This window comes from Megalops cyprinoides, chromosome 6 (assembly GCF_013368585.1).
Source record: "Megalops cyprinoides isolate fMegCyp1 chromosome 6, fMegCyp1.pri, whole genome shotgun sequence".
Classification (NCBI taxonomy): Eukaryota; Metazoa; Chordata; class Actinopteri; order Elopiformes; family Megalopidae; genus Megalops; species Megalops cyprinoides.
Window position 1 is genome coordinate 26,255,190 of NC_050588.1, and position 18,700 is coordinate 26,273,889.

An 18,700-nucleotide genomic window follows, 5' to 3' on the forward strand; every position below is an offset into this window, starting at 1 on the left:
AAATCAAAAATTGTAATTTCATAAAAATAATCAGCTCTTTGAGACTGTACACATACACTGTAATATTTTCATTCTAAAATAATTAGATAAGAGGGCAGCAGGAGTGGTACGTACTTGGCACCCAGACTCTAATGCTCCATCTCACCCATGCAACATGGGAGAACGCTGCAGGTTAGGAGTCAAACGAGTTCTGGCCTTGACATTCACACCCCACTTTTAGTCAGCACTTACATAAACATTGAACTTCCGTTGTCCTACAATGGAATTAGACTTCTCTAATTGTCCCTGGCAACCGCCCCCTCAGGGTGTTGCTGTCACTCGTGTCTTGGCTGGAACTCAGACTGCATTTCCGCCCATCCAGCCACCATCTCGGTCTGTGTCGTCATTACCCCGAGAAACGGGGTGGGCATTAGGGCATAGCTCAATGGGCACAAACAGGGCACAGCCCTTGGCTCCTGACTCATCCCATTCTCCTCCACGCCAGTGCACTGACACTCCCATCAGTGCTTGCACCAACAGCCAGTTCATTGCTTTGACGTGCTGGCAAAAGGCTTAGCAATTTGGGCGCTTGTGAATTTAATGCCCAAGAAAAGTAAGTGCCCACCATAGGAGTGGCCCTAGAGGCTTCAATGAACACTACCTCCCGGTCTCTGTGCGCTAACAGTAGTCACACTGACCTCTTTGCAATGAAGGGGGATAGCCTGCTCTGTGTGCTTTGTGTGGGTGTACACGCAGGTGTGTTACTCTGTCTCCAGTGTTCTGAACAGCCTTTCTAAGTGTTACCCACCCTAAATTAACTGACTGGATAGTTATGGACTGGAAATGGACTGAATGGAACATAACACTGACATGATCCTAGAAAAGTGATATTGGTAAAAAAAAAGAGATTTACTCCACCACCTAATCAAGCTATCGAAAAGTGCTTTGAGATAATTGTGTCTCTCTTCACAATTTACATACGAATATAAAATGCTTTTTGGCTTTTTGCACACAACATCGCGACAGTATTGGTAACGAATTATGGGAACATTTTCTCATGACTTTAGCCTAAGGTTGATATGGGGTCCCACTACAACCAAGCAGAATTCAAATTAATGCAAGTGAAATGAAGTCCTCTGCCTGGTTTTGGTCTGATTAGTTACTGTCGTATTGTCACAAATAATTCTGTTGAGTTCGACTGAGTAGAACATTCAGCAGATCCATCTGCATGAGCTGCACATGTAACCCTTGGCGAGAGGGAGGCACGATCTGAAATATAGGCCACAAATCCCACTTTACCCTTGCCTGACAAGTGCCTAAAAGCCACTCAGCTCAACCAGTTCTATTTATGCACAAAAAGTCCATTTTTAGCCTCCCAGCAAGAGCGGTGCCACAGCTCCGGAGGACGGTTGGTCGCTTTTGGATCCCGATCTCAGGTGCATCTGTTCACCTGTAAATTCCAGTGCCAAAGGGGTTGGTCGGCCAAAAATAGGCAGGGCTTATTTTGAGCGACGATCTCGTAACCGTGGCAGCTTGAGCAAACAACGTTGTCCTGTCGCTCGCTACGACATCGTGCCTGCGGCAGCTTGCTGTTACCATGAATCACTCCCATCAGGTCCTTGTCACGTTTCCATGTCCTCTCATCAGTTATGGCTGGAGAACATGGTGTCTTGTGTGCTAATGCCTTCGGTCTTTTCATTTAGTATGTGTCATGCGTGAAAGCGTGAGCGTGATCAGGAGCTGCAATCCAGTGACCCTTCTCCAATCTGCTGCGACTCTGGGGGATCCAATGTTTTCATTGCCGGTTACATTAATCCTTGTTAGCTTATCTGTTCTTCTGCATATGGATGGAAGTATTGATTTAATTAACACAAAGGGAATTCACTGAGGGATTGGAGTCATGGCTTTATATCTAGTAAATAGCAGTTAACAACAAAGGACCAAAAGTGTATTTTTCATTTACGTGACCTAAAAATAGAAATAATAATTGGAACATGTCAAACACTCACTCACTCCATCCAGGAATTTCTCTTGTGCAAGGGATCAGGTGATAGATTTGACATAAATGCTGATTAGATATTGCTTATTCAGTCTCACTTTTTTTAATGACCTCTGGTAACAGTACATTGTAAAGCACACTATGAGAATTGTGTAAAAGATAACATACCAAATTAAAGTTTCTTGATTGTTTGAATGATTAAAAGAAGATAGAGACATTGATTTCTCTGAAACTCCTGAGTGTCCCATTAGAGGAGGACGCAAAAACAGACAATAATGCAGATGCTGTTGCCATGGTCACCTGAGTTGTATGAAGCAAGATATCACGTTTTGTCTGGAATGAGATGTAGAGCTGTGTTTGGTCATGGTCTAGTCATTGCCTTGGGTCTCATGACAGCTGAATCCCATCCCCACAGACACAGGCCTGTGAGGGTGGGGGAAGGCCAGGGATTGAGCGGGTGGACTGGAGATTGGGTAGGACAGCTCTCTGCCCTCGGGAGGCATGAGAGGAATTCTGTTTGCATAGGGATTTAGCTGCTACTCTGGTATGCTGACAGGGTGCTATTCAGTGGAGGCATTTCAGCAATCCTTCATTAGTTACATTGGTCCTTAGTTTGTAATTTCGCCACCCCAGTAATCTAAGATTATTAAAGTCTTTTATTGTGGATTTTTTTTTCTATCACGAGATGTGTACGATTATTAATTTAATTAATTAATCAATTCTTTAATTAATTTGATTAGTTATTTATCCCCGTAGATATAAATGGAGCCAGATATATCAAAGATTCAAGTTTACAAAACTAAGTCTTTGGAACTCAGTACAAAATATGTTACAAGCCTATTCCAAAAGGGAGTGGTTGAATGTGTTTCAATAGACCAGTAGACTGTTACAGTTAATTTAATATGGAGTGAATAGCTTTTAAAGTGTTTTTGTGGGCCCTCTATACAGTTGTGAATTTGTTTTGAACATTTTTGTCCTGTTAAGAGGGTGACACCATGAGTGACTCTGATTGGGGTGATTCTATGCGTACCCCCTCCTGAATATTTTTGTATTTGAGTGAATGTTAGAATATAATTTGAGGTTACACTCTACATGCACATTCCCAACACAAGACTACATTCTGGCACCCCTGGTATCCTGAGCAGTTTTACTCCAACGTTTATAATGATTGGCTTAATTTGTTAAGAGTATGTGGAAGGGTGGTGACACAGTACCTGTGGGGTAATGTCTCTTCACTCAGGTTAGAGGGACTCACGAAGAAATTGTGGGAAGGTGCCCAGTTGCTGCATAGATAAATAATGTGTACGTTGAATAAAATATTCAGTTGAGCGATAAGATTGCTGGCCAGAATATTTTAAGCAAATCGCGGATTTTGGCTTGTGGTGGAAATGTAAAGATACATGGCTATTAAGCGAGGCGGGAGCAGCGGAAGCAGAGGGTGGGAGGATGCCTTTTTCTGAAAATGAGATTCTCTTCCTGTCGAGCTTAGCATGAGCCCGGGGAAGCCTCCGTATCCCTTACTGCAGCAGTATTTGCAGGCGCGCACTGAGTGTGCGTGGGAATTTCTCACGCAACGCCTCTACAACAAAATTATGCATGGAGGAAAAAAAAGGAGGCAGGCTCAGGAGCACCTCTTTGAATAGCGCTGTCAGGTTGCGAGGCAGACTGCAGAATACTCAGCATCCGCAACAGTGAAGACACACTGAATATCGTTTGCAATCCGTGTTGTTACGAATATTAATCGGCATATCTGTTTTCTCATCGCCATTTTAACTAACGGTGTGCTGTGGGCAGAAACAAAGGCGTGAAGACTAAAAGAAAAATACTTTCGAAAGGATAGAACGCGCACCTTGACTTTTTTTATTTCCCGATGTGGAGGTCCTCTCGAGCTCAGCATCAGTGTCGGGTTGTAGACTCAAGATGGAAACACCGGGGGTTTCCTTCTAAAATGTGCAAATCGAAGCATTTTGCTCTCTTCCTCAGGGACTTCAGAGTCTAATACAAGACTTTAAGAGACTGAATATAGAATCGGATCACAATGGTCCAAAACGTGATATTGGTGTTTTTCCGCAGGAGACTAAGCCAGCGGCCGGCTGTTGAAGAACTGGAAAGTAGGAATATCCTAAAGCGTAAGTAGCGCTTCCGTCGTCTTGCTTTGTCATGTAAAGATACGGTATCTCTTTTGCAGGTGTGTCCACCTTCCGTAAAACGTATTTTTACTCAAGACTCCTGCATTTAAATTACTATTCTCTATACTTAAGCTGCTTTTTCTAAACAGTATTTTTGCCAGTCTGAAAGCAGTGGCAAAAAAACAACAAATAAATAAAACACAATGATATTTTCCTTAATATAATTACGATGCGGAAGCATATTTAGTCGTCAGTACCAATGTTGGACCTATATATAAATTGTTCTGTATATCTGTATACAGATCTCTACTTGTATTTTTAAAAGACTGTATATAGGGAAATTAAGTACTGCAAGTAACAGCTGAATTTTATGAATATAAAACTTGTGGTTTTACTTGGTCTTCAGAAAGAAACATTATTCATTGTGTAAAATGACAGTGACAATAATGTTATGCGTATGTAATATCATGTCAAACAAATCCACCTTTAGTTGCGAAAAATTAACCAATATACAGCAGGTGAATGATATCTTGTAAAGGAGAAAGGCTTTTAATAAATTAATTTAAAGGATTAATTGTCTTTTTATGAGATCCTCATTCTTATGAAAAAATAACATACTAACATATGTGAACGTAAAAAATAGTGTGAAGAGGATATCTTACCATTTAAAACATGGGTCATGTATTTGTAAATACATTGGTTATTACCTTTTAAAGACCACTGTGCATTTAATGTAACGGTAGGCATGTCTTGGTGAATGCACTGCCATTTTGCAACATTTATGATTGCTGTAGTATATATTTATATTTGCATATCTGAAAGTGAAAGCAGACAATTCGTCTATAATGTATAACACATATTTTCAGCATTACACTTTATAATGCTGCTCAGTTTCTCAGGTGACACAGGCTTAATCAGTCACAGATAGAATGACAGGATTGCTGGCGAGAAACAAAATAATTTTAGAGATTCTTTGCAATTATCATTCATATCCATAAGAAAACAGGTAAATGTAGCTGTTGGAGAAATGGCCTCTCTAGGTTTATCTTTGGTGTACAAAGCTGGGTTCATGATACAATAATATTATTTATCCAAAACAAAGATGCAAAGGATAGCCAAATAAACTTGCAATAATATATTTCATTCTTATACTTCTGTGCGATTAAGTTTATTTTACAATAATGTGAATCCCATTACTCTAGGTGTAAAATATTTGAATAGTCTCAGAAGGCAGTTTGGTGAAGACAAGTGTCAAGTAACACAACAAAAAGGTTCTTGTGTTTTCTGCGTCTCAAGGGATGTTTCAGTTACATCCATTTCTACACTGCTCTTTGTGAAAGGGAAAAAACACACACAGAAAGTGGTCCACATTCATCAGCCCAGGATCTCTGTAAACAATTTTGTTTCACTGTAGAAAATGAGAGCTGACTTTTTATTAAGGGTTTCCCAACTGCCACTTTACCAGTTGGACGTAAATGCATTAAGCTATTAATAATTTTTTAATAAAATGAAATGAGATTACTTCTCATACAGAACACTAATCATACTTAAACCACCATGAACATGAAATGATTATTATGCACACCATGCAAGAGTGGGGTGTTTTTTGACAGGGCTGGGGACCTCATTCTCACTCTGATCTGTAGAGGCACCTTTAGACTAGTATTGGCAGCTGTCGGTCGTCATCATGACTGCATTGGCATTCACCTTGTCTGCCTGGGCCGTGTTTACAAACAATATCAAGCCATTGGAAGGACAGACAGAGCAGTATTATATTCAACTTAACAATGAGGTGACAACCAGTATAGCACACACTGTCTAAAAGATAGTGGAGACCATAATTTTAGCTCTTAATGAGCAAAATAAAAAAACTGATCTTAGCAGGTATGACACCCTTGCCTGGAAATATCACAAAAATCCCCCCAGTATCAAGTCAGAAGAGCTGTGATCCTAGTAATTCAGCTCATAAAATGATAAAAAAAAGAAAAAGAAAAAAGGTCATTCCCGTGTCTGTGGATATGAGCCTGCAACATCAACTAATCTTGAGAAACCCAATAAAGGGAAATCCTATTAAGTCTTCACTCTGTCGATACTGAGCGCCTGCCTCACAGTCTGTTGGAGGTTGAAGTCCTGGCTTCATCCTGCCTCCTGAGGACAGCTGCTAGCACAGATGTTCTGAGTGTGATGCAGAGTCCGGTGTCCACTTTGGCTCAGTAATTACAGACAGCTTTTAAATTATCAACAAACTCGTCCTCTGTGCGTTATTTCCTCGGAGGCAGAGATAAACACAAGCCATCAGTTTTGGGTCAGTTCTGTGTTTGAAATGGATTGCACAAAAGGTTTAATTCCTCCTGTCTTCTTTATGGGATAAGGAAGACAGGAGGAATTAAACTGCAGGATGCAGCGCAGAATGTTGTCACCCATACATTGGAAATTCAGTATCTCTCTTCATGGCAATGGGTGTCATACAGTGTCAATAATTGCAGGGTGGAGAACAATGTGTAATTGGTACTCAGAGGAGCTAATATGTCCCCATAGGCCTATGCAGTAGAGCATAGATAGGTCCCATGAGTAATGACCATAGTTCAACATTGTGTATGCCTCTCTCTTCTTTGTTTTTTGCTGATATGTATGTATTTATTTATTTATCTATTTTTCCCCTGTCTTTGGTTACAGAGAGGAATGACCAGTCAGAACAGGAGGAGAGAAGGGAAATCAAGCAAAGGCTGAACAGAAAGGTAAGCATGACTCAAGACTCTTCAGTCCTTAATCTCCCCTTAACTAAATCCCAAACAGGTGCATGGACACAAACATACCCTCACACACTCACTTCACACATACACACACACACGCATGCACGCACGCACGCACGCATGCACACATCTGGTGCATGACAAGTGTGTCAATGCCCTGCAGTAAGCTCTCCTCCTGTTTCTGTGAGAGTGTGGCCCAGAAGCAAATGTCCTCCATAGGGCAGCTTTCATGTGTAGTGAAACATTTCAATCTTGTCAGTTAAAACTGTTGTTTGGAATGCATGGCACAAGAGCAGTGCAACAGGGGCCTGACCCGGCTAGCTCAGGCACTTACAGAATGCTGAGTAACAGTCAAATGGCTGATTCGTGTCTTTCAGCAATGAGTCAGGCAGAAACTGTCCAGTGGTAACAGAACGTTGCTGTTTGTTGTTTGTGATAATTGTGATATTCGATTTGTTTTTACCAACCTTATGAATTAGATACTGGGCATTTACTGTTAAGCCAACAGGAAAAACTCTATAGACAATATAAACTGTATAGACAATGTATAATTGGGGCAGTTGTAGTATTGAAGCCCTCTCCAAACCTGCCCTCTCTCTCCTAGCTCCCTTCTGTACCAGTGATCTGCTGGAGTTTGAATAGCAAATCCTAGAAGTGCTGCAATTCATGCTTTTTGTCAGCACGTTGTATTAGTACCGAGCATTGAGAGAGTAATGCAACCAATGCAAGACACCAGAAAAACATAACAAATTGTATTCTAGGAGAATGTCATGTCACTGCACTGCAAATACGCTGCATTGTAGATGTTAGACAGGGCTGAGATTTTAGCCAGTGCAAAAAAATCAAGAATTTGATATTGTGTCCAGCCCTCATAGATCCATGAATGAGTGACAGGTGCTCACAAACCCTCCTCTTACTGTTTTCGTCTCTCTGTCTCTGCTCCAGCTCAACCAGCGGCCCACAGTCGACGAACTGCGGGACAGAAAGATCCTCATCCGCTTCAGCGACTACGTTGAGGTGGCCAAAGCTCAGGATTATGACAGGCGAGCAGACAAGCCCTGGACCAGACTCTCAGCGGCTGACAAGGTACGACATAGGGATCCGCCAGCAGGCCAATCCTAATCTCTCCCACCATCTCAGCACCATCTCTGTTATACCACAAAGCCCCCCCCCGACTCCGCCTGTAATTGCAGAATGACCACACCCTCCTCCAGCTTTGCCCTCCACTGCTCCATTGAAGTGGTACGGCTTTAGCCTTAGGCAGGCAGAGTATGAGTCCTTATCATTTACAGGAAGACGGCTTTTAGCAACCCTCAATGTGGGAGTACACTCTCCCACCTGAGATGGAAAAGAACTTTAGCTGGATGTTGGCAGAAATTTGTCCTTTCCCTCAAGTTATAGTTAATATGTTCAATGATTACACATGATTATCCATTAATACACTCTTTCAATAAAGTATCATTTTTTGACTATATAAAAAGACAGAAAAATGTATAGGATTTCTTACCCTCATATTGTATGCCTTTTTTTTTTACTCCCCAGTCATTTTAGTGCCTTTTTTCCATCTGAATGTCCCCATCATATATGCATCACTGCTTCTGGCTGCCAGGATGCTTTAATCATGCCAGGTTGCTGTTTTTTTATTCCATAGGCAGCAATACGGAAAGAGCTGAACGAGTTTAAAAGCAACGAGATGGAGGTCCACGCCTCCAGCAAACACCTGACAAGGTGAGTGTGTTTGTCTGTATAGTGAGTATGTGTATGTGTGTGTGAGCAAGAAAGAGAGGGAACTGTACGACTCAAGCCAGCCCTTGACAAGGTCAGTGTGTGTGTGTATGTGTGTGTGTGTGTGTGTGTGTAAGCACTGGATGCCTCAGCTGCCCCATTGCTATTTTTAGTAAAGTGCACATCCAGCGCAGTAAAGATAGAGTGCTGAGCCAAAATTAGCAGCATCCTGCCCTCTTGAGACCTGAAATCTGCAGAGAGTAGCGAACCCTGACAAATATAACAAATGCCCATGCCGATGCAGCTTGCGTTTCGCTTACGCCAGTCCCATTTTTATTGGTAATAATTAGATTCTGCAGCGCAGTGCACAGTCCATGGGGCTGCATATTGGCCTCTGATTGATGAAGTCCTCTAACCTAGCCGTGGCGCGACTGTAGAGCCGCCGTCTCAAAGATGTCCTCTCTCCTCCTTCCTTCTCCGCCTCAGGTTCCACAGGCCATAGCAAGGTTTCTTCTGTGAAGAATTGCTGAAGCCGTCTCTGTCAGCGAAGACCTTGAGAGGATTCTTCCTGTGCCCTGGCCCAGTCTTGTGGGTGTCTGATATTTAGGCGCAGTGAACCTTGGAGGCTATGTCTCTACAGTGGGCGCTGCCAGGAGAGGCGTCCCACACAGGGGGAGCTCCATATCCACTCAGAAGGACATCTCCTGAGGTTTACTGAAGAGGGGAGGAGAACGGAGATCCCACGTGCTGTTCGTTTCCAAGACATTTTTTTTACGGACTTTTTTGAAAAGCAGCCTTTCGATACCAGGGGTGGAGATATGCATGTGACCAGCTTACCCTTTTCCTACACCGTAAATGTTAGTCACACCTCCAGCATTGTGGGCTCTCACTGATCTCAAGCAAAATTTGATATGAACTGTGTACTGTAAATGTCTTATCTTAACAGGAATTTGTGTCTTAACACAAGAAAAAACCCTTTGTAAGCACTATTTATTGTCTGCACAATACAAGTTTTGAATTTTTAAAAAAGAAAGCCCTTTTTGTCTTTTTTGGGTTTGGGGAGGGTGGTTCAGTGATGGCTCAGGGCTGTGTGTGCACCTGCTCTGTGCTCTGTGGGAATTCAGTAATGCTTCATATAATGTAACTGAAGGGCTGAGAAGAGAGCCCTTTAGTCTGATGCACTTACCATGACTGCTCAATTACAGTCTCACTATTAACATTTCCCATAGCTATAAATTCTGCAGCAATATTCCGATCGAATTGGCACTAGAGAGAATGTTGGTGTACCAGGTAAAAAAAAAAAACACTGGACTTGTGTCCAAATGGTTACAGGTTCTATTCCTTGCTGTTGTACCCTTGAGCTACTTGTCTTTCTTCCATGAATACTCAGGTGTATAGGTGCAAAATATGACATAAGCTAAGACTGAATGCAGGCATCCACCTAGCAAGTAATGATAAAAGTAAATGTAAATACAAATATAATCACACAAATAGAGACTATAAGCATGATATTTGCTTAACCCTCACCTAAAGGCTGCTGCAGACTGAGCCTGACATGCTAGTTTTAACCAATCAGAGTGCAGGAAGGTGTAACTTCACCATCTTGAGATTCCACAGTGTTAATGTTGCAGCAGAAAAGGTAGGCTATAGGCAGCACTTTCAGAATTCACGAGCCAGAAATGATGAATATCAGATATGAACGAGTCCAAAAATATATCAAACCAAAACAGTAGGGCCTATAGATTAACACTGAAGTACAAACATAAGCTATATTTAAATTGAGCCATTAAACTGATTCCAGCAAAATTTGGAAATACCCCAGCACCAGTTTGTGTCCTTACAATAATCAGTATTGTTTTTTGTGAAGAATGGTCCATGCTTGAAGTATTTTATTCCCTTCATTCAGACTCAGCGGATTTAGAAAAGCACCATCAATTGAACAAGTTTTAAATTATTCCCCAAGAATCACCAGTCCTGACTAGTCTGGGACTGGTGGGTTGATTTTGTTGAGGGCTTAAAATCTGTTTTGCTATTTTGAGGACATTGGCATAACTTTGGCACGAACAGCACTAGGGCCGTATATTTATAAAATTCCTAATTTAACTACTTTAAAGTAGGCTTAAGCCTTGAAATGAACTCTCACGTATTCCACTAGGAGCAATTTGCAGTGATGAACTGGGACAAATTCTCAGTGTACATTCAAAACAAGTCAAGGACAAATGTTAATTACATTGTGGGAAGAAATGTGCCTCACATCATTGCTAGGTTGATGAACATGCACACTGATATTACATTATAAATATGGATATAGGTGGATATCCTTTCTGCTCAAGGATACCTCAGTCCTTCATGCAGGTCAGAAGCTAAAGTGAGCCAGTAATGTCATCTGGCCAAGCTGTATTATTAAGTTACATAAATATACATGTTTACAAAAGAACTACCTCACTAAAAATGAATAATTTACATTATATCTAACTATGGACACTACAAATGAACACACATTAGGATAGAAACATGTTGGCCAAGTCTTGCAGTTGTGTCTCCACTTTTGAACTGGTATTAGTTTTTTAAACTGGCGACACATTTCAGTCTGTAATTAAATCTGTCATAAACCCAGTCCCTGCAGTATCTAATCTGCATTTTCTAATTAATTCAATGTCATGATAGCCCTTTTGAATGTAAATTGTGAGCTAGTAATGGTCATTTATGACCTGCAGCAGCAATTCTCTTCAAACTCTTAACTCTGAGCATACTCTCAAGTGGTTAGGAGTTCCCATCAGTGCTCCCAACCTTCTCCATTTTATGAGCATAGATGGAAAAGATCTAATAGATCCAAAAGTATTCATGAAGTAATTTACTGTGTTCCAAGGTATAAATTTAACTTTCACACACACACGTTCCAGGGGTATTTTTAGCTTAAGGATTTTTACAAAAACAGCCTCTTTTCATTGTCTGTAGGAGGTCAGCCTACAAAAACATAGCTTGAGTGTTCCAGTTATATATTAGAGCTAGCTAAGTGCTTGTTGTTTTTCTTATTTGGGAGGCATTATCCAGACACTTAATTTTTTCCTAAAGCAGAGTTCATCTGCAAGGAATTGTGTATGTTAGTCACAATATTCACATTGTATGGCCATACCAGGATCACAGCTACAAACAATTTCAAAGCAGGCCCATGGGCACTTGAGTACAGCATCAATTACTTTGTTTATGAGATAGACAGGGACCCCAGGGAACCCTCTGCCCTACGAGATGTACCATGGGATCTTATACAACCACAGTGAGTCAGGACCTGTTTTATGTAAAGGAAGTCATCTAATACAGCACACTATCCCATTCCCTGCAATGGGGCATTGGATTTCTGCTCTGTTGGTGGTCAACCAACACCATTTCTAGCAACAACCTAGTTTTGCCAGGAGTTCTCCTGTCTAAAGACTAACTAAGCCTAGCTCCACTTACCTGTTAGGTCATTGTTTCCTCATGTTATTTAACCATATCAATCTGCTATATGAAATTCAACAGATAATATATACTGCATTAGGATTTGCCCATTATTAAAGCAAGCAAATTGTTGATACTGTATAGTCACTTAATGGTCAGGAAAAGGTGGCAGAAAATAAACATGGTGGTTAAAAATTAGAAATAGGGGAGACTTAAATCAAGTTCAAGGATACAAGGTAGTGGAGCAGACCTCTCAGACATGAAACACTGGCCCTGTAAAACTGTGCTCCAGACAGTCAGGCGGGGTCCTCTGGGTTCTGCGTGCTCCTCTGCGTGTCCTTGTGGGAGGGCCACTTGTGATGTTGGCAGCGTTGCGTAAGCTGTCAGCAAGCCAGTTTCGCTGCTCCTGAGGGATGGCCCAGACCAAACATTGCCAAACCTGATGAGAGTCACCTCTAACACAGTGTGGGAGTCGCCACAGAGAGAGAGGGAGAGAGGGGGTGAGGACGAGAGAGACGGCATATGTCTGCATCCTCCAGGCATACAAGCAGGACTTAGAGTTTCCAGGCTGAGCCTAGTGACCCTAAACAGGATGCCAGCCTGTCTCTACTCTCTGTGTGGAGGTGTAGCTCTATTTTGAAAGATCTGGGAGCAAAAACCCACTGCAGGCTCAATGTGCTGTGAGTGGGTGTACAGTCCTTTCTTGTACTTTCTATTGATTTTAACAACTTGAGACAGAGAACTGGCCCAGCATGACACATTTATTCATAAATTAATTATTCTATGTTAATGCATGACAGGTGCATATCATACTCAAAACTTACTTAAAACATGCATGCTTACTAATATTCAGATTACCTAAGGTGGCCTACGGTCAAATTTATTTGTGGGACCAGTAGTAAAGTACTTCAGTGCAAAAGACCCTGGTGGCTGGGTAAACAAAGCTCTCAAAACATACTTCAAAGGACAGAGTAGCTCCACGTAATGGGTAAAAATAGGAACAACACACTACTTACTTACGGCTTCCTCACAACATGGAATGGCTTCAACCATCCGAGGAAACTGAAGGACCAGATCAGAATGAATAATCACTATACTAAGTGCTTGTCACATGTTGCATTTTGCAAAGCACTGGAACACTGCTGGCCTGATGAAATGTGGGTTCCCCTTACTTTGATGACCTAACTCCACAACCTGAAGACTGTCCTGACAGATGCATCAAATGTAACTAACACAAAAATGTGGCTAGTCTTCCCTTTGATATTAGATGAATGGCAACTGTTGATGAAATTGTTCAGCGCATTTAAAAAAAGTCAAGGTTTATTTTGTACACACTGTGTGGAACTTCACCAGCTGTGCAAATGGAAAGACAGCATGAGCCATGCCTGTTGTGGATGTGAGGGGCTGACTGGGCTCATGCAAGAATGATTTTCAGTGAGGGTTGGGGGTTTGACGAAAATCAAGCGAGGTCTAGGTGATACTGGACTCTTGTGTGGGCTGGATTGTAAATGAATTCATGCGCATCATCTATATTTCAAATTCCACTCAGGTGGTGGATGTGGTGGATGAAAAAAACCCTCCTCCATTTCACTTTTTTAAGTTGTGGAAGTGGTGGTTCATGAAAAACATTTTGGCGTAGAAGCTTTGTAGAGTCCCATTCATTAGATATTATTTATAATATACAAATATAAAAATATAATGTAGGGATTCTGGGAGTGAGTAGCCCAAGTCTGTGTTACACCCATCATTCTGCTCAGCCAATCGGGACCCACCAATGCCACACTGACATCAGAACAAAGGAAAGGAATAAGTCTAACCATAGGCAGATAAAACACCACATCTCTTAAAAAAGCCTATACTCACATGCCAACAAACCAAATGTCATTATTATTTTGAAAACATATTGAATACATACTTTTGTCCAGTCATATACATGTTTAAAAAAATTCCCTGTAAGAAGTAAATAAACAAATTACTCAGATTTCAGAGCTCAGCATCTATGGGATTTTTGTCAGGATGGCCCTTCACATTAATAAGAATGTCTTTCACAGAAAATATTCAGCTCCTTCTTATTTTTGCATAATTGACTGTGTATCACCAAAATGTTTGCCAATGAAAAGGAAACAAATTATGGCATATATTCATGTCGGAGCATTATGCAAAATTTGAAATATGAATTATCATCAACATATAGCACACAGTGAAAAACACACAAAAATTGAGGACCAAAAACACACCAGACCAAAAAAAAAAAAAAATCCAGAAAGGTTGATTCATTTCCCTTCATTTAACTACTAATAACAAGCTTAGACAACCAGGATTCAAAGACCAGTGTAGTTTGTGACTATGAATGTGATGGATGCATTATGATGTACTGGAAGCATGGTAGATAATTTTGGTGATGCTTCCTTTACAGTCTTTTGCTTCAGGGGAAAAAGTGCCCTGTTTCATAAACCTGTGGAAATAAAAGCCCCCCTCCCCCACACCCCACACCCCCTCACTTTCCTCACTACAAAACAGAAATCCTCTCCAGCTACTTCACAATCATGGTGCAATGCCCGTCATCCCCCAGATTCCAGAACAATATCTTTCGGGCTTATCCGTCTCTCCAGACACACTGCTGACTCCAGGACACACATTGTGCTGCACAATGCATTTGATTGAGCATTGAAAAGGGAAGCTGAGGATCGTAGTTCTGGCCACAAACTGCCCTGCTGGTGGTCGTGGCACAAGTTCTGCCTCGGCCACACAGCAAGTATACTCTCAGATTTGCCAAAGTCTCAGAAATGTGCAGTGTAGTCACATTTTCATTCACTTAATGAGTCATGCTTCAGCAAAGCTTTCTGAGCTAAGAACTTCCACCATTGTAATTTGACTTGCTCCCCCCAACTATGAACTGATGCCACTGAAACAGAACCCATGACCCAGATGGAAGGGGTCTGTTACAGCAGACCTACAGCACTGGTTATCCGTTACTCATTATCATATTATGCAATGGCTGTAATGTGCAGCCATTGCAAGGCACTCGTACCTGATTGGTTACTGTAAGTAGGTGATGAGAAAGGGTGAGGATGGAGTTACAATGCGTCTCATCTCTGGTTCTGCAGTTTGACATCAAGTAACAGATATCAGTTCAAAGTCCTTTTCTATGGATATGGGTTGTGTAAAATGCTTTTTCTAGATAAATGAAAGAAATAAATGTGTTTCTATTCATTTGACCCCCTTAAAGAAATGCAATATGGGCAGGTGTTCCTGTTTATTGATTAAGAGTAATTAATTGTTCAATGAGGCCAAGGAGAAATATTAGAATGTCTTCGCTTAAATAGAGATGGCTGCTTGGATGAATTGAATGGCTTCAATCTGAATGACTAATGTTAATAACATATTGAATAAACAACTGCATTGTTCTAATAGCATAAGAGATGCCAAATAAAGGTCAATATTTAGTTAACAGCTCAGCTGAACCCAGTTAACTGAGAGGTCAGCTGGAGTGTAAACCAGTGCACATGGTGTGGGGCACTAATGTTAGGAAACCTGAACTGCAGGCAGGCAGCTCAGACGTCACAGTAGGGTAGAGTGGCCAGACCAGTGTTTGTGGGGGAGTTGTTCCAGACACTGTGGGAGTGTTTCTCAGTCCCTTTCTGTGGGCCTCCCTCCTGCTCCAGCACTCCTCATTGTCCCCCGCCCCTTCCCCACAGCTGTGCTCCGCAGTTCTGCAGTGGGGCTGGTGAAGCCCTAGGAGGGGAGTCAAGGCTGATGCTTGGGGGACAGAAATATCCACCTAATTTTAAAGCCCTTTCAAAGACTCCACTCATACACAAATGCTGCTCAGATGCAAGATGCTGACCTAAATAAAGGTGGAAGTACAATGCTTCATGTGTATTTATTCTGCTGATTTTTTTCTGAACAATGAAGGTTTTTGTTTTTTGAGCTTGGGGGCTGTTGCAGGTGTTCCATTGTTATATAACTGGGTTCTGCAGGACTTTTAAAGAATCCACTTCCTTCTTGGAATCATTTACATGAAGTTAAAATTACATAACAGGATTCCTTTTTAACAAAATATTGCATTCATCTCCAAAAAAAAAATATTTTGTAAATCAGAATGCTTTCCACTTTCTAGAAAAAAAAAATCTGATAAGAAAATCATGACCTCTTTTTTGTGGCTTTGCTGAACAGAACATCTTTCAGAACAATGATTAAGGATTTGTCTGTGAAGGGGGGTGAGCTCCTTCGCAGGCATGTTAGACCACATGTCGTTGACTGAGACATTGGAAGTGAAAGGCTATTAATAACTACAGTTCCTGCTCTCTGGGGAAAACAAAACTGAGTTAGTGCATTGCTAATGCACCGCACTCTCCTCACACAGAAATGCTTTCCAATATCACTTTCTAAGAATGGCGTTACTGAAAAACTCAAATGCTGACTATAGAGAAGGGAATTGCTTTACCATTACTTATAGAAGGGAGCAGGGAAAGAAGGAGTGGTTTGGGATGCAGACATTGCAATGAGTTTTATTCGTTTCCAGCCCAGTGGGCTCATCTGAGATGAAGTCTTTTCTGCCCCTTGGGCTTCCTCATTAGGCCCGAATGGCTTCTCAGGTCTCAGGCTGACTATCTGATTTCTTGGCGTGTTGCCTATCTCCCCCTCCTCCTCTTCTTCAGATGGGATGAAGCCACGGCCTAACACTCGGACGCCTCAGGCTGTATCAGGGATCTGATGGCAGGACAGCGAGAGAATGGGGATGTCTCGGCATGGTTGTTGTGTCTGGGGAACAGCCGACACTAACACTGAAGGGCATGTTTGAGCACACTCTTATCAGATCACACATTAACCGACTTTCTCTCTCTGTCTTTAACAACAGAAGCACTGTGGTAGCATCCTTTTGCCAAAAAACTAGACTGACATCAGTGAACGCCTGAAACTGCATGTTTGGCAAAGGAAAGACACATCTCTAATCATTTAAAAAAGAACAAGCTGTTAGTTAGAACAGACACTTCATTCCCCTGTGCAAGCTGGCACATACATGCAATGCTATGGCCAAGAGAACGTTTGCTCCTCTATTCATTGCCAAATTGTAGGACTTCACTCAGACATTATCAAAGGTTACTCCACGTCTCATCCTACTGTTTCAGTCTGAAACCTAGCAAGGTTAGACTGCACACTGCTTATATCAGTACGGTGTTAGTGTCAAACAAAGGTAAAGATTGCCTGAAAAAGATATGCATTCATTTAGATTTTTTTTTATATTAAGAGGAGAACAAATATGAACATGATCTCTCTGGACACTCTTGAACTGGGTCACACTAATTGTGCACAATGAAGCTGAGTGTGAAGTAAGAGGAGCTGCAGTCAAAGCGGCACCCTCTTTTCCAGCCCGTTCAGTCATGCCAGGACACTGACTGGCAGGATTGTGTAACCTTGCTGGGTGTCAGTCAGTCTTCCTGGACCACCTATCAGATCAAGTGACACTTTGACGGTTAGTATTACAGACGGACTTCTCTCATTAGCTGCGACAAATACATGCAGTCTGTGAAGCAGGGGGCTTTGCATTCTGCAATTTCAGGATTAGGGAATTTTATACACAGTGCAGTCAATGATTAATAGCTGTACATCCTGTTTGTAAAGACTGGAAAGAGAGATACCACATATTGTAGTCCACTACAAATGAGTATGTCCCACTTTAACTGAAACAAATATGGAACTACAGTACATATAAAATCTTGCAAAATTTTGTAAAGGTCACAAAATCGGCTGTAATTACAGAAAAGTGATCATTAGAAACAAGGATGACACTTCAGTTACATTTAGTCACAGTGATTTTACTGTCTAATGAGAAAATCAGCCGGGACAGGAGACATTGGGTTCAGACCCGTATTTGAGATAAGGCTCCTTGCCCTGAAGAGGCTACTTAGGGTCTGGCCTGGTGGATAATCAAATTACCAATACACTTAGGAGACTCTAGGAGATAGGACATCCCCTAATGAAAATGTTTCCATTTCTAGCTGTTGCAAAATCATCACTTTTCTGTCTTCTGATTGGTCAGCTTTTAATCAGGCTGTTTGCTCAGCTTCACCTCATCCAGGTCATTCAGCTTGGAATCCACTATAGTGTTTCAGTTTGTTTTTCATGAATGTATCATAAAATATACAAAGTTTAGGTGATTCTAACAGGACTGCAGTGAAGGAGTGATCTGAAAGATCTGCTGCCCTGGCAGGGTCCGCCCTCCTTAGCATTGGGTTAGAGTTTGCTACCTCTTGCTGCCTACCTACAAATCTGAAAAACCCAAACACTTAAATTTGGATGCTACAATGTGAGACATTCTAGGCTGCCTTCGTATCTCATCTGGTTCCTTTTCATCTGTTTTGGTTATTTATCTTACCTCTGGATACAACACATTACACTTCACTCTAGACATAGAAACCATCAGATGAACAGTGACTATTTGACCCTCAGTTTTCATAGGATTTTCACCTTATTCTGTTAAACACATTTCGGATGCAGAAGGAGTTGTCTTCTGCATTTCAGTCTTCATTGAACCATATCAGATATGCCACATCTTTCAAGAAATCAGTTCTCTACTGGAATTCCAGGTGTACATTTGAACACTGATATGGTTAAGAATAATATAGCTTTAACTTAAAGGACAAATTCATATAAAAGAATACAAGCAAGTAGGG

The 18,700-nt window shown here is 41.4% G+C and overlaps 1 protein-coding gene across 6 annotated transcripts in view; it reads left to right on the top strand.

The window, feature by feature from the left end:
- phactr3b (phosphatase and actin regulator 3b) overlaps positions 1-9,480 on the top strand; it is a 46,166-nt gene extending 36,686 nt beyond the window's left edge. For all 6 annotated transcript variants that reach the window (XM_036532026.1, XM_036532027.1, XM_036532031.1 and 3 more), the window contains 5 exons: positions 4,052-4,107; positions 6,784-6,845; positions 7,806-7,946; positions 8,512-8,588; positions 9,072-9,480. In XM_036532026.1, the coding sequence (XP_036387919.1) occupies positions 4,052-4,107; positions 6,784-6,845; positions 7,806-7,946; positions 8,512-8,588; positions 9,072-9,087 (352 nt within the window). In that variant the 3' untranslated portion in view covers positions 9,088-9,480. The remainder of the gene's footprint in view (positions 1-4,051; positions 4,108-6,783; positions 6,846-7,805; positions 7,947-8,511; positions 8,589-9,071) is intronic.
- Positions 9,481-18,700: the final 9,220 nt, after the last annotated feature.